This window comes from Beta vulgaris, chromosome 6 (genome assembly GCF_026745355.1).
Source record: "Beta vulgaris subsp. vulgaris cultivar EL10 chromosome 6, EL10.2, whole genome shotgun sequence".
NCBI classification, from domain to species: domain Eukaryota; kingdom Viridiplantae; phylum Streptophyta; class Magnoliopsida; order Caryophyllales; family Amaranthaceae; genus Beta; species Beta vulgaris.
In genome coordinates this window covers 33,573,914-33,590,466 of record NC_079207.1, presented here as the reverse complement: position 1 = coordinate 33,590,466, position 16,553 = coordinate 33,573,914, and the positions used below count along the sequence as shown (strand labels likewise).

The 16,553-nt window shown below is 35.7% G+C and overlaps 1 protein-coding gene across 1 annotated transcript; it reads left to right on the top strand.

The window, feature by feature from the left end:
• The first annotated feature begins 2,861 nt into the window (after positions 1-2,861).
• Positions 2,862-15,827, top strand: LOC104908386 (chaperone protein dnaJ 15). Its single transcript, XM_010697506.4, has 12 exons — positions 2,862-3,022; positions 3,325-3,562; positions 4,636-4,759; positions 7,410-7,492; positions 7,571-7,682; positions 7,953-8,057; positions 8,142-8,192; positions 11,497-11,586; positions 11,696-11,804; positions 11,934-12,082; positions 12,199-12,252; positions 15,197-15,827. The coding sequence occupies exons 2-12, from the start codon at positions 3,438-3,440 to the stop codon at positions 15,431-15,433; spliced, it is 1,239 nt and encodes a 412-aa protein (XP_010695808.1). The 5' UTR covers positions 2,862-3,022; positions 3,325-3,437; the 3' UTR covers positions 15,434-15,827.
• The last annotated feature ends 726 nt before the right edge of the window (positions 15,828-16,553 follow it).

Here is a 16,553-nt window from a genome sequence, read left to right as displayed (position 1 = left end):
AACAAGTATTTTTCACTTAAATTGTCTCCTATTCAATAATTATCCCGCATTTATCCAAGTAAAGGTACCAATTAAAGATGACAATCTAGTTTGGATTCGACCTTGGTTCGAAGGAAAAACTCTGAGCTAACTTTGGAAGAAAAAATTTGTGTTGGACTCCGTTTAAAGTGTCAGATTTTTTAGTCGGAAGAGGGTCGGGGATTGAATCCCATAAAATATGATTCATCCAAATTGACACTGACGACGTATTATAAAAGTAATGCTTAGTTAAACTTATATTATTGTCGTATAATTATTAAATAGTAATGATTAGATTATTTGTATCATATAAGATTTATCTATTAAAAAAGATAGGGCTAATTAAAAGCGGTCGGAGTTGAATGTTATGATTCTAAGTTGGATAGAATTCGGATTTTTGAAGTAGGAGCTAAATCTAAAATCTGGTTTATTATATGGTTGGAGTTAGATTCGGTTCAAGTCTGATCGATTGACATATCTAGTTACAACCTTAACATCAATTTTTCAATAACAAAGACAAACATCCTTGGCAATATTGAGCACTTCTTTAGCCAAAGAAAACCTCAGTTTACACTTCTTACAAGTTGCTTTTGTTTGGTTCTTGTCATTTGAGTGGAGTTTTTTTGTGAGTGACTTTTGTCTATGGACTTTCGAAAAATATATATACCATCTATATTCAATGTAACTAAAGGCAAACCTTCTAGGACCTTCCATTGGAATATCTCTATGAAATTCTGCACTTTAGATTGAACATCCAAAAAATTATTAGGCTCATGTCCCCTTCTATTCTAATAGTTCCACTTTATAATTATTAACTTAGTCTTATATCACTTGCCATGGGTGCATGACTGCGTGTTACTGATTTGCATAAACCATAATATTATTATGGCAATCTACGTGGTGAACCAAGCAAAAATGTAAACGATATACCTGCTCCATTTGTTTTTAAATACATCATTTTTTATTTTTAAGAAATGTCAAAATAAGTGCAATCAAGAAAAAAATGAAAAGTTTTTTTTCTATTTATATACAAAAATGTTATTATTTGATTCTCCCAACAACTTAATTAATTTATCATTCCACTAACCTACACAATATCAATTAATCAATTTACCCAACCTCCTTTCTCATCTTACCCATCTCTCTCTCTATATCTCAACCCACCCAACCTACACTCTCATTAACTCAACCCCATCTCTCACCATCCAGCCTTCTGAGCATGGCCAGCCTGGCCGACTGAGGTAAAGTGTCAGGGAGGATGGCCAGTCGGACCAATAAAGGTCCAGACATGAGGACGGGGGTCACCCGCCAAAGGATAGATCCCCTCAATAAGGGGAAAGCCACCTGTGCCTCTTCAAGGTCCCCCGCGGACAATGGGGAACAAAAGCCGAAAGACACTCGACACTTCCTCAACAAAAAACGCCTAAAGGAAGGATATGACGTCAAGGATATCCTCAATAAAAAAGCAGCCTCCCGGGAACACAACTCAAGAATACCCAACCATGAAGAAGGACATGGTAATTCGGCACAATCCAACCCCACCATAATGAATAGTGGTGCCTTACAGTCCATGGTCCCACTTAGCCACTCAATCATAGAAGCCCCTAGCCCGGGACAAATCAAAACACCTCCCACTGAGTCGCTCACTGGCCTAACCGATGCGAACGATCACATGACAACATAAAAAGCTCAGATTAGCGTCTAGACCAGTTGTGAGGCCAGCTGGTGCCGCTTCTTTCCCATCACATTGAAAGGGCTGGCGCTAATTGGTTCCAAGAGCTACTAGTTGGGATCCTCGCAAAAGAAAACCAATCTTCCCTTTAGAAGACGAAATACGGGAGCGACTCCGTATTGCCATGACCGACAATATCGAGGAACCTTTAAAATTAAAATATAGGACACCGTGATCAATTTCGGTCCCAAGAAAAGTCATGGGCTACCACCATGTACTCCAACTCATACTTGTCCAACACTTCAGACGTGCATAAGTCTAAAGCTATTGTTATTCACGTTTCACTTTACATGATTAATAATTTATTACTTGTTATAACTCACAAGTAGAACAAACATTATAATCATCAAACAATCATAAGATTCCATTTTTATCTTAGGATTAGATAAGGTGATCAACAATAACTTAACAACCCAAGAATAATTCCAACTTTATACATAACCTTTCTTTATTTGTTGAACCAAGTCAACAACCAACCAACCTTTCATATGTATAATAACCAACTTACCAAATAAGGTCATCGGTCCTCATAAAGTAATTAAATAATCAAAAGGGAACAACATAATTCAATCACGATCCAACCAATATATACATATATATTAATCCCTCATATGAATCAATCTTCCATACAAACATAATATAAATATCATAACAACATGTTTCACACAACGACATGAAACATGAAAATCCAACTTTAATAGAAATCATATATGAACTAATAATAGTTCCCTATACATAATACTACGTACTTCTCATCTTTAGAATCATGACTTACACTACAAGTGGAAAACAATTCATTGAACATTGGTTGTAACGTTGTATCAAGTTTAAAGCTCCCTTGAAGTTAATCCGACCTTTAATCCGTATCCTTATCTTAAACTCCAAAAGCCTAATAGTCAACCAGCACAGCCCAAAGGGCTTGGGCTTGTATTGACGTCTAGACTTGAAACCCAACAGGCTACAGATGCAAAGGAAAGGACTGATGATCCAAATGCCCACAAGACCAAATCAAAATTATTGAGTTACTACAATCCATCTCAAACCTCGGGCTCATTCCCATATCAGCCCATAACCCAAGCATTTGAAAAATATATTCTTAAAATGGTGTTACTACTTACTACAAACAAACTCAAATTTCAACTTTCTCTTCTCTCTTTGCCAGCCAAACGCCCCCTTAAGCTGAACAACAACAACAACAACAACAGAAATTCTCACCTCACGACTCACGAGTCACGACCAAGAAGAAAATCAACCTGACATCTTTTTTCGCAGGTACTCTTCTTCTTCTTCTGACAAACCCTAGCTTTCTAATTTCAATTAGATCTCGAGTCTTCAACAAAATTATAATTTGAATTTGACTTTTTAGCTTCTTTTGTCTACATTTGAGATTATTATATTTGTTGCAATTTTTCCGAGGAAATATAATGGAGCGATCCAATGCTTCGAATTTTGCTACAAAATTGCAGAAAACTATGTGTTCTTTTTGCTAATAGTTGTGAATTGTGTTATTGTGACATCTTCCGATTTTCTTATCTTGTTTTTTACAATGATTTTGTTGCGGATTTTCCCGACAGAATTTTATTCGGTGCGGAATTTTGTGGCCCTTTTTGGGGGCTTCATGAAGGGCATTTGAGATTAGCAAATATACATCTTGCAAAAGAGGGGAAAGTGAGGAAGAGTGGTAGAAATGAGTTCAAAGAATGGCGGACCGTCCACCTTGGCTCTTCGGAGAGATCCATATGAAGTGTTGAGTGTTTCTAGGGACTCAACTGATCAGGAAATTAAGTCCGCGTATCGGAAACTCGCGCTTAAGTAAGTTTGTGTTTTTTCAACAGATTCTTGCGTATCCTCTATTAGTTATTTGAGCTGTGCACTTCTCTTTTTCTTTAGAAGAATCAATTTTTTTTATCTATCTTGAGTTGTCATTGTGGTTGTTGCCTTGTTGGTGATGTTAAATTGTGAAAGGCATTATGCTAGCTTTTATCTTTGTGGCCTTGATTAGGTGCAGGATGAAAACATTGCAGTAGTGAAATCAGTTCTTACAAGGCTTTAATTATTAGCCAAGTTTGGTTGATATTTGCCATCTTTTACAAAATTTACAAGGCAACTAGACTACTAGATGCCATTGTAGATCTGCCATGATTTATGAGACTGAAGCTATTGTTGGAATTCTTCCCTGAAAAGCAGAATATTTTACTTATTTGCTATCCACAGAGTGTTACTTATGTCTTTTTGCTGTGTTGAAATGTTTTGTGCTATATGCTTTTTTGCTCTTGAGACACATGAGCATGTGAAAGCAAGGTTATAGCAAATTGCCGTTCCTTTTACGATAACGCCCAGACTCTGTTCTTACTTTGGAGCATAACCTATGTAAATACTTTAGGCACTAAGTAGTATTGGGTTCCCCAAATATAATACATGGTCCAATTGTGTTCTGTAATATAACTATCATCATCGCACTAATCCTTAAAGGAGGTTTCAGCTGAACTTAGACAAGTTATTGTCAGATCTATGCAACCTTCCCCTTTAGTGAGTGTTGGAGCACTGTGTGTACCAGTTAGATAGAGATGCTGTTCCAGTTAAATAGAGAGGCTGCTTTCATTGGACTCTTGATTTAGAATAAAAAGGTCAATTGGTTAATAGTCTGAATTAATGTGCCATTTTGATTTGGTTAATTATAATTTTAAGCTAAATAATAAGAAATCTTTCAACTGCCCTTAAATGGGCTTAGCTATATTCCTTGATATTAATTGCATGGTGCTTTGACTGCTTTCAAGGACACCATTCCCTGTTTTAACGTGATAATTTTATCATGAACTCATGGTGTTAATTCAAGTTCCCACTTGGAAGATAATGTGCTAAGTTCTAACTAAGGTTGGATATAGGTATCATCCAGACAAAAATGCCAATAACCCTGAAGCTGCGGAGCTTTTCAAGGAGGTTGCATATTCTTATAATATCTTATCTGATCCTGAGAAGAGAAGGCAATATGATGCTGCAGGATTTGAGGTGTACTAATTTTCCTTCATATGGTTCATTATCTAGTTTGTTTTGTGGTTTGTTATCTAGATACTGTCAGTTTTGTTTGTGATTTTTGTTTTGTTGGCTCTTTCAAGGGTTTTTATTTTTCTTTTACTCCCGTCATGCATTTCTTTGGTGAATTGACACAATTTCATTATCTATAAGGCATTGCATGTACTTTGTTTGAAATACTTAGCTTTTTAATTAAATCTGATGAAACGCTCTTGTGCAGGGGTATTCATGCCTTTTCTCATCAATGTAATTGTATTACTATACCAAGCTCGGTTATGAAGCCCTTTGTCTTGTCCAGGATGAGACTTTGGAATCCATAGGACTGAGCTCACAAGCTCTAAGTCATTAGTTTAGTTTTGTTAAGGCAGGTTAAAAACATCTAATCTGCCTTCAAAACTCAAATGGCTCCCACAATCCCACTAGTGTGGGAATTAGGATATGGATGAGGCTAACAGATATGGTGATATCAGAGTGCAGAAGTCCTTAATCGTAATGGAAGTTGGTGGCAGTTGGCACTCATATTGCCGTGCTGAAATGGTGTAGGTTACTCTAACTAAATTTTGGTGCTACACAGAATGTTCATGAACAACAAAGAAATTTGGAGACAAGTTTCTGCCTTTCCACCAATATTCTAGTTCTCCATTTAGGATATATGCTTATCGAATCTGTAAAAGGATATAAAGATCTTGAGATAGATGGAAGTCATTTGTAAATTATGAGCCAAAAGGAAAGTGTATTTGTTGGAGGGGCTGTTTATATTTGCAAGGTATTCTTAGAACTTGGATTTTTGTAAAAGGATAAAAGATGTTGGTGATGTAACATGATTTCATTGCTAGTTGGAGTCTCTTTTTTTTTTTAATAATTTAAACCTTAAGTTCTCTACTGTCTCCATAATTCTTAAGTGTATCTGTAACCCTTAATTTTTAGAACTTGGCTTTGTGTCCCCTATGATTTATGGATAATCAGTCTTAATTTGGCGCATAAAGTTAGGATATCAGGCCAATTGGGTTTAGAACATAGATTTATAAAGTTTCTCGAATTAGGAAATTACTCCTTGGTGCTTAAGAGTCTCGAAGTAGTTATGGTATTTACTAATCTCTGTCCGGTCGTTGATGATTGGTAATGGGAACAATGAATTTTTTTTTTGTGCTTCTTTATTCTTTTAGTGAGCCAAAGTAGGTAGCCTTATTCTTTTCTTTCCTATTTAGACATTTTGCAAGGAGCCCTTGGGATTTGCCTTGAGTTAAGGTAAACCTATTATGAGGATGAACTTGAGGTATGTATGGTTAGTTCAATGCGTGCATTGTGCTCCCAGGAGCACAATGAGAACTGTGCTCCCACAATACAAAATAGAACATTTACGAATACGAAAACAAACATTTTACTGTTGAAGTGGAACATTACAAAAATTCACTTACGAAAACGAACATTTTACTGCTAAAATGGAACATTACAAGAATTCATTTACGAAAAAGAACATTTCACTGTTGAAGTGGAACATTACCATAATCCAATTACGAAAATGAACTTTTTATTGTCGAAGTGGAACATTACTAGAATTCAATCACTTAAATAGAACATATCTTTATCAAATATAGAACATATTTTCAGGTAAAATAGAACATATGTTCAGGGAAAATAGAAATATCTTTTTGGTGGAAAATAAGTTTTAGAAGAACATTATTTAAAATAAAACATTTGCTTATCGAAAATTGAACAATTTTCACGAAAATAGAACATAATTTTCTACCGAAAAATAAGCTTAAAACGAACATTTGATGAGATAGAACATTATGCTTATTGAAAATAGAACAATTTTTACGAAAAATAGAACATATTTTTTTTGTTGAAAAATATGCTTAAAAGAAACATTTGGTGAAATAGAACATTTACTCGTTGGAAATGGAACAAATTTTACTGGGTGCATGGTGTGCACCGTGCTCTTGGGAGCGCAATAGAATTTTCGTGGTTAGTTTGCCTAAGCTTCTAGAACTGTGTTGAGATACCCTAAAATGCCTTTCTTTTTTGTTCAGGAAGATATGGGGTTCATTATGATGAATATCTGATGTTTAGGAGGTTGAACAAGGTTATGCTTTAAGTTTCCATGTGTTGGTGGTAAAAAAAAAATGGCAACAAGTTAGGAACTGCGAGTAAAAACAATTATAGAGTGTAAAGGATTATATTTAAGAATTGAAAAAACAATTCTCAATAATTTATGCAAGAATAGAAATCCTTATCCTCCAAACTTTGTATGAGGTGTTATGTGGAAGGTCTATCTCTTGATGAAGTACATAGACAAAAGGATTAAGCTCAGTGTGAACATGTTCAGTTAGGATTTTGTGGAGGGCCAATTCTGAGTGCACTGTGAACTGGTGGCTGGATTATCGATACATGGGGGCATTGGAACTTTGGATCCCTTTACTGTTGAAGGTTGAAGGATTTGTTTCAGACTAACTTTAAAAATGATAATGTAGTTGACACTTCTTTTTTTTTTTTGAATTGTGATTATTCTGTGGAATAAAAGCTTACTAAAGCCATGTATAGCATATCTGAAGAGTTCAAGTCCTTGTCTGCTTTTAGATTCTAGCTGGACATGTTTATTGAAATCTGCTGAATGTATCACCAGGCTCTGGATGCGGAGGGTATGGATATGGAAATTGACTTATCGAATCTTGGGACTGTCAACACAGTGTTTGCTGCCTTGTTCAGGTAAACTATTTTGAGTTTCATTTGGTGCAGTTCGTTTTTCCTCCATTGCTTAGCAATTCTCATACTTTTTTTTTTCAGTAAACTGGGAGTTCCTATCAAGACGACCATATCTGCTAATGTTTTGGAAGAGGCCTTGGGTGGAACTGTGACTGTCCGCCCACTTCCTGTTGGAACATCAGTTAATGGGAAGGTAATTGCTTGATTGACACTAACATCTGTACAAACCATGCTGCCATGTTGAACATTAAGCCACTTACCTTCTCCTCGAGGTGTTGGGGGTTCATAAAGGTTATAGGCTGGCCTGCTACGAATTCTGTACCAACTAGAAGTGGAAGTGAAATTGGTTTTTTAATTTTGTCTAATTTTATCCAAAGTTCAAATATGGTCAATAGTAACTTTTAATTTTGGGAAGAACGGGTAGTCAAATGTAAATTATTTATTTATATATATTTTCCTGTAGGTAGATAAGCAGTGTGCACATTTCTTTGGCGTGACAATAAGTGAGGAGCAGGCACAGGCGGGCATTGTAGTCCGTGTTACTTCAGCAGCCCAAAGCAAATTTAAGGTATAGATGATGGTAAAGTATATCATATATGGATATCTAGTTACATATAGTTTCATTAATGGTTTAATCTCTTGCATCTCTCAGCTTCTTTACTTCGAACAAGAGGTAACTGGAGGTTATGGCCTAGCATTACAGGTATTTCATTTGTCCATTTGTTATTACTATTGTTTTCCAAGCCTTCCTCTCCTTGTCCCTTGATCTCTCTCTTGATATTTCGTGGCAATGTGGACTGTGGAGACAGGATTTGTTAAAGGAAACTGTCAGTTGGGTTTAAGTCAGTTGATTTCAGGTTTGAGTCAATTTCTGGTAAGGGTCTTTCTAATTTGTGTCAATTTCTGGTAGGGTATTTTCGGGTTTGGGTTGAACAATTATTTTCCAAAAACCCAAAGATTGAGTTAGGTTGGCTTAAAGGGGTGAGGAATTTCAAGATGCCTTCTTTTTTAGAGAAATATATGTAAACAAATATATGGTAAGTCATAATCAATAGTCATTCATAGCCAAGTCCAACAGTGTATGATGTTTGAATTCTAAAAAAAGCCATGTCACAAATGATACGACTAGTTGAAGTCTTTTTTTTGCTAGAGAGTGGTAGCTTTAGCTTCCTCTTGTCTTTATTCTTGTGTTCTGGTGGTGTACATGGAGTTAGGTGAAGACATGGAGTTAGATGTTGTGGTTGAGGGTGTCGAATGATACATGGGTAATAATGCTACGGTATAGAACTTCACGGGTTATAAGGAGAAAAAAACTAGTTTTTGTGGACTGGGCTTATGAGCTTGTAAATTGGACTTTACAGATTAAATAACCTTAAATATGTGGTTTCTTAGCTCTAAGCACTAAGAAATATTTTTTAGAATATATATAAATGAAGAACTTTTTGTTTTTTGAAATGTTTTCTTGTTTTTTTAGAATTTTCTCTTCCCATTTATGAGACATTGCCATTTTGGAAACCTTTTTCGTGCTATCTAGGCCAATAGCCTAATATTAAGGAGAGTAAAAATACTTAAGTAGATGTGCTTAAGATTAATGGGTATCTCTATAGCTCATCCGTTTTTTTATACTGCCTCCTCCATTCCTAAAATATGCTTCATGTTTCCTTTATATTTATGTGAAAATGTTGCTCCATTTCTCTTCTTGCTACAATCTCTATAGCATGGTGTCCACAATCTATCTCTACTTCTTGCTACACCACATGCAAAAAGACAACACAACCTAGCAACTAAACATAACTCATAAATAAAGTAAAAGAGAGGGGAAAGTGGCAAACAAAAAGGCTAAGAGGGAGCACTTTCTATATGGGGGAAAGGCAAGAGGAATAGAAGCCCATATGATGAGAAAATTAGAAAAAGAGAAGAGAAGAAAGAGCCCATGTGATGATGAGAGAGATGAAGAGAACCCATTAGTGGAAAAGGTAATTTTGCAACTTTTCGAACTTTAAGAATGGAAGAAGTAGTTGGGGAGGAGAATTAGTTGTACTGGGAGATAGTGGGTACTCTCTCTGTCCTTAGATATATGCCCCATTTGACTTTTTATGATCTTTAAGACACATCTTCGAACCGTTATGTCTTTAGTAATGCATTAATAACAGTTATAAAGAGTAGATATTATAGTGTAAATATACATAGAGACAAACCTAACGAGATCCCATATGACTCTATTTATCCTTAATCCTTGTATCGAATAGAATGCACAACTCCAAATATGGCAATGATGTTTACTTTTAGGAACAAAGGCAATATATTTTATATTGAGGATAAAAAAAGTAGATGTGATTTGAAGACAATGGTTTCATGCCCAAAATAAATGTTTATTAATGGGGGGTGGAGGTAGTTAACTCTCAATAATCTATCAGTTGCTCTTGTTCTGACGCTTGATGCTTAGACTGGCTTTTTCTTGGAAAACTGGAAACTTTGAGGCTCATCAATTCACACCTCATGTAGATGCTCTTTGGCTTTTATATTTAATGAAAGATGAGTGCTTACCTCTGATGAGGAAAAGGTTTTATGAGTAAGATCCAAAAAGTTGTGCAACCTTTTCTTGGTTTTGCTAACTTTGACGAATTCTTTTATAAAAAAAGACAAGGATTTACAACTTGAGAATGTCACTATTAGATATATTCCATACTCTATAAAAAAATGTAATGTATATAATTTTAATGATACATAGTGAGAAAAAATGGTCGTCAACAATTCATCTGGGAGATCCAAAAAAACAAAGGAGATTATGTTTTGTGGTTAGAGGGTGTAAAGTTTATCTTTAATTTAAAAAATTTAGCACATGCGATTTTCAGTGATTTGAAAGTTAAAATTAATGAATATTCCTTATTAGAGTTACCCTGTTTGGTCAGCACACTTGTGCATAAAGTATAATTGACCTGTCATGCATCTATCTGGACCTTTGGAAGGTTAGGCACCTTTATGATGAACTTTTATCTTTTGAGATACCTCATATTTGAAAGTATTATCTTTGTGGTATCTTGGTGAACTTACCCTGGATCATGAGTATTTTCCTACAGAGGAGCACTAGGAATCTGGGATGCATCTCTTTGCCTGTCGTTTGTTCGCTCTAGGATGAAATGGTTGGCTTCCGGTTTGACTTGAAAGCTGTTAGATTGGGGGGTAAGGGGTGGGAGGGGAATGTTTAAAGGGCTACTTAAAATGTTTGAGCAGTTTCTTGTGATCGAAGCTGATTCTGTCTGTTTCATCTGATATTGTTTTATGCATAGAATCTGAATGATACTATTATATCTTGAATATTCTAATGGCTGCTGGCTTTTACTTGTTGTCTATATGTCTGTCCTTTTGTAGGCTTGGCCCTCAGTCTATCCTTGACAAAGTCGCAGTCCTAATACACTCTGTGTGTGGGAAAGGGAAGCCAAATGGACAATAACATGCTATGTTATCAGACTCGGCTACTCAGACTTGGCTACTAGTGTCTGACTGTCTGATATGGGACTATGTCTAGGTGTCAGACTTGGTTACTATACGAAATTATTTGCATAATTTTGGTCCAATATGAAGTGTCCATGCCTTGTTCCTTGGCAGTGTTGACTATTGAGTATCTAAAACAAGTATTTAGGACAATGAAGTGTGGTAATATGGAAAAAAGTATGTGCTATAGATCCAATGAAATAAATGATATATCTGGTTTTAGTGGTTTTCTTAGCCAGTGGCCCAGTGTTTTCACTCTGCTCGGCTTGATTTGACTTTTGTGATTGTAGTTGTATACTTGTCTATTATGTTTGAAGAGCATTCTGCATCTAATTTTTTATCCTAACTATGTACAAGGGTCTATATAACTCTAGTGGTTTCTTATCAAGTTACAGTTTGCATTATTGCATATAGTTTCCAATGGGCATGTGAACTTGCATCTTGTTTGAATGCTTTTTTTCATACCTATATAGATTTGTATTATAGAGCAGGGTTCTTCCTTGTAAACGCAGGAGGACAGTGAGAAGACAGGCAAGGTGACCTCCGCTGGCATGTATTTCTTGCATTTTCAAGTGTATAGGTTGGATACAACTGTAAATGCCGTAAGTAGATGTACCATTTGCACCCAAAAAGGGGGATTATTTTTTCTTTTTTCAAGTTTAGGTGTCATTTTTTTCTATGTCTAGTTGATTTTGTTCCCTGATTATGCAGTTAGCAATGGCCAAAGACCCGGAAGCTGCTTTCTTTAAAAGGTTGGAGGGTCTACAACCTTGTGAGGTCTCAGCATTGAAGCCAGGCACTCACATATTTGCTGTCTATGGTCTGAAACGATTCCTTGTTCGACCTGTATTGTTTGATTGTGTTGAGCCTGTATTTTGCTGCAATCTCTTGTGCTTCGTGCTACAAATTTATGTTATGTGCTATACCTAATCGATTCGAATGGACTTAGGTGATAACTTTTTCAAACCTGCATCTTACACAATAGAGGCGCTTTGTTCTAAGACTTATGAGGAGACGACAGAGAAATTGAAGGATATTGAGGCACAAATTCTGAGAAAAAGAAATGAACTTCGTCAATTTGAATCAGAGTACAGAAAGGTACAAACAGCTGTGTTCTTGACGGCAAATAATAATTATTATCTTCGTTTCTGTGAAATCTGCGTATCTTCTATTCTTGAGCAACCTTTATTTTTGTCATCTTGTATTAACGGCAGGCACTGGCTCGTTTTCAAGAAGTGACAACCAGATACAACCTGGAAAAGCAATCTGTAAGTTCCATCACTATGTTTTGCTGCTTTTCATTTACCTTCTTTCAGGAACTTAGGGACTGTTTGGTGTGATTGTTTTCTGAAAAAGGTGACCAAATGCTCCTATTGTGTTTGGTTGATTTTGTTTTTCTGTTATTTTCAAGGGATTTCAATCCCCTCAAACTTATCTACATCTCCATGAGGCATGACAAACCCTGGCCAATGCCATATTTACTGGCTCCACCAAGATTACCACCAGAATCATCACTGCCACTCCTTCCCCCCTTAAGGATTTCAATTTCCTCAATCTCATCTACATTCTCATGAGGCATGACCAACCTTGAGCCAATATCATATTCACCATCTCAACTGCGCCTCACATTTCACACACACCAACCTAGAATTCAGGGACATGTCCAAATGAAGTAAACCAATCAAAAACAAGTCTACATCTAGAGCTTTACTGGTTGAATTTGATTATCAGAAAGCCTCGATGTGGTGGCAGTATGGTGGAAAGGGTCATGGTTGCAGACTTATGGCGAAAGAAGCGACTGATGTTTGCTGAGAAAGGTCATCTTGGGTTTAGTGCGGTGGGCCGGTGGCAAGAGGAGGAACAAAGCAACTTGGGGCTGGGGCAAAGAGAAATTTACGCTGCTGGGCTTGTGAAATTAAGAATAAGAGAGGAGTTTTGTTATAATTCACCTACTGAACAATGACAAAGGGTTTAGAAACCCTTTCTTTTCTCTAACCAGATTAATTGGGGTATTGAAAGGTTTTGATTCCTTACTTTCCGTCCCGTTCTTTATTTGTTACTTCTTTGAATGTGAATCTAACCGATCCTTAGATCTAAGGGTGTATATAATTTTATTTTGATGTGTGTTCTTAATTACTTTGTTCTATTTGGACTTTCCTCTAGTGTAGTGTTTGGAAACTTGTATTTCATTTCAAAAAATGGAATTGAAATATGGAATTTAAAGTTTGTATCTCAATTCCTAATCACTGTTTCGATATGATGCTAGAAACAGAGAGAAAAAGGGGTTTGATGGAGGAGAGAGAAAAGGGGGTTTGATGGAAGAGAGAAAATTGGGGTTTGATGGAGGAGAGAGAAAAAGTATGGGTTTAGTAAAGTAGGGAGAAATAAATATTAGAAAGAGAACGAGTGCAGGTTGGAATTGGGATATAGATGGACTCATTAATGGAGTTGTAATATGTATGAGGTGAGAAATTTCAAATGACAATTTGATTTTCAAATTCTATTATTATAGGCTTTTGATAAGAATTTGGAAAAATTCCATAATTTCAAATTCTGTGCCATCCAAACAACAGATGTCATCCAAATCCAGAATTTGAAATGAAATCTTGCTGTCCAAACATTGCATAGTTGGATTTGAAACCGAAATGATGGGTACTGCCTTCATTCATATTAATTGATACACTTTGACCAGCACATAGTTTTAAGAGTTCTATTTGACTTTTTATTTTATTGTTGGTACTTGGAATTTTTTTATATATTATAGCTAGTGGGTTATGGGACCTCAACTTTCTAACAAATTAGTTTAGGAGTGTTTTTTTATTATTGTTTGGGCCTCTCATGAATAGAAAGAAATAATATACAATTGATTGGACCTTGCCATTTAAGGAAGTTATCAATTAATGTGGGATGGACAAATATCGAAGTGTATCAATTAATATGAGATGGAGGGAGTATTTAATTTTTTAAGTCATACTTCAAACCTAATCTAACAGATATTTATCATGCTTCTTTGGATTCGATCAAAGTCATCCAACTTTTAGGACTAACATTTTGAGGTGAGGAAAAACAAAGTGATTCGTGCTGTTTGGCTTGGTAAAGAAAGAATGAGGCACTGACTACCCGTCAAGAAAAACAATAAGGTAGAGGAGTTCTGTCATATTTTACCTACCAAACACCACAAAGGGGATGGAGACCTTTCTCCTCTCACTAGAAAAATCAGAAGATTGAAGGATCTAAATTTACTCACAGGTCCTTTTGAATTCATTTATTTTCTTAATATGAACCTAATGGGCCCTTAGATGTAAGGATGTTTATAATTCTATTTTGACTTGTTTTTTTATTGGTTTACTTTATTTGGAGTTGTGACTGAGTTGGATTTTAAATCGGGATAATGGGTGTATGATTTTTGAGCCAAATATTAAAACTAAATTGTCTAATCCAAATTTATCATACCTTTTTGGATCTGGCCGGACTTTTGGGACTTACATTCCCTTCCCCCTCCCCCCAAACAAAGACAAGACCATCTTAAAATATTCCACATCTAAAATGGTACACGAGTTTTAGCTATCCCATCGAGATATTCTATGGCAAATTTCAATTTCCATGTATCTGAAAACAGTATGATAATTTTTATAAATTTGGTCTAATAAGTTTGTACTTTGATCCAAACACTTCAGTCCAATCTCAATATGCTAATTGTACACTGGATTTGTTTGAGGATAGGTCTTTGATCAAATAACTTGCCCAATTTCGACTGCCAAAGAGTATTGAACTTCTAATAGGTAGGATATTTGTTTATCCAGCAATATCTAATGAACTCTTTATGAGTTCTAGTCCCAACCTGATAAGAATTCAAACGTTATTGCGCTTGTTCTAGAATTCATTCATCATAGACGAATTTCGGAACTCTATCCATATTAGGCTGCCCTATCAAAGTGGTGCAGATTGTATAGCAGTGCATAGGATAATGCTTTCAAATTCTCATCTTGTTTAGTGTACTATATGATGGAAAACCTGTTGACAGAAGCATTTTTAAATGTCTATATGAATACATGAAAATAGCTAGGTGTACTATTTATGGCTTGTGTTCTATATCTGGTGATGAAGCAGCCACTGGACTGCTAAAGTGGCTTGGTTAGTCCATCTCGTGCAGAATACTGGAAGCTACCTTGTAACTGTTTTGTTCTAATGTTTTTATTGCTTTGCAAATAGGTTGATGAGCTACTGAAGCAACGAGACAGTACTCATTCTGCCTTTACTGTGGTCAGAACACTGAGTAATTCTGGGAGTAGTAGCAATTTAGCCAATGGGAGTACAAGTAAGGCTTCTGTTGAAGATGCCAAGGGTGACAGCCCATCAGAAGATGGAGGTTCTGATGGTAAAGAAAAATCATCTCGAAAGAGGTGGTTTAATCTCAATCTCAAGGGTTCTGATAAAAAGCTTGGGTAATGGCTTCAGTGAGATATACATGGCGATCGATATCAGCCAATTGCTTGTACTTGCCTTTCAGTGGTCACCTTGTATCCGTAGTTCAGTTTATTTCCCCCTGATGATTCTGAAGATGATCTGATTTTTTTTACCATGCTTTCAGTCCTGGATTGGACTGAGAGAATGGAGATGGGATACAAAAAGCATGGAAGGGTTATTTGCTCTCTTAGAGAATAGTCGAGTTCTTTGGATTGGCCTCCCTTGAAAATTTGCATTTGTTTGTTATTTCTCATCGATGTAAGCTGATTTTGTATGGTTTATGCTGTAGATATTTTATAAGTCTGAGGTTTCTGTTGTAAGTATGAATTCTTCATTATTGGTTTATTTTATGGATATCCACAAAGTTCTGGTTGTAGCACCTGTATTATGAGTAATGTTCCTCAAAGAGCTCGTTTGGTATAATCAATACGTCAAATTGCTTAACGGGTCATTAATGTCAATTTGCTATTTTGTGTTTTTTTTTTTTTTTTGTTTTTTTGTTTTTGAGTTGGATAACGCTTTGTTTTAATATCAATGTTGTCTTGAGATTCCGTCAGAATGATCCACTTTAAAGACAGATCTTGCCCACAGGAGAGTTACAGGTTGATCCATATAGCGATATCAGATATCTAAACGACAATGACAGGCTAGTTTTAACAATAAATGAAAAAAATAGAAGGATTGTCTTGAAAAATAATCCAAAGAAATACAATTCTCATTTTGCATTGGATTAATATCTATGTAAATGTATATCATTCGTGTGGGCATGAGTTTAATACACAATTGAGTATTGAACTTTGCCTTTGTTTCAATTTTGGTACTTATTTTGGATGTTCGTTACATTTGGAATTGATGTTTGCAAAGTTACCATTATCAGCCAAAGAAAAAAAGAAAATTGTGACGTGGCAATAACTACAAAGTGACAGTTAATTCAGTGTACTAAATTTCAAAAAATGCAGCCCAATTCTTCAGCGGTAAAAAAAATCAGGAAATTGGACTGACTAGATTGGATTAAATGAAGGTGTTTAGAATGGGCTTTTAATTTTCGAAATATTTTTTTGAAAGAAACCCCTTGTTTTTATCTTTTGTTAGGAAAAGATGA

Excerpts from the sequence above, each read along its gene's own strand:
- LOC104908386 (XM_010697506.4), top strand. The coding sequence starts at position 3,438 with ATGAGTTCAAAGAATGGCGGACCGTCCACCTTGGCTCTTCGGAGAGAT. Across the intron at positions 7,683-7,952 it reads GAACATCAGTTAATGGGAAG|GTAGATAAGCAGTGTGCACA; the intron begins GTAATTGCTTGA and ends ATTTTCCTGTAG. Across the intron at positions 8,193-11,496 it reads GTTATGGCCTAGCATTACAG|GAGGACAGTGAGAAGACAGG; the intron begins GTATTTCATTTG and ends TTGTAAACGCAG.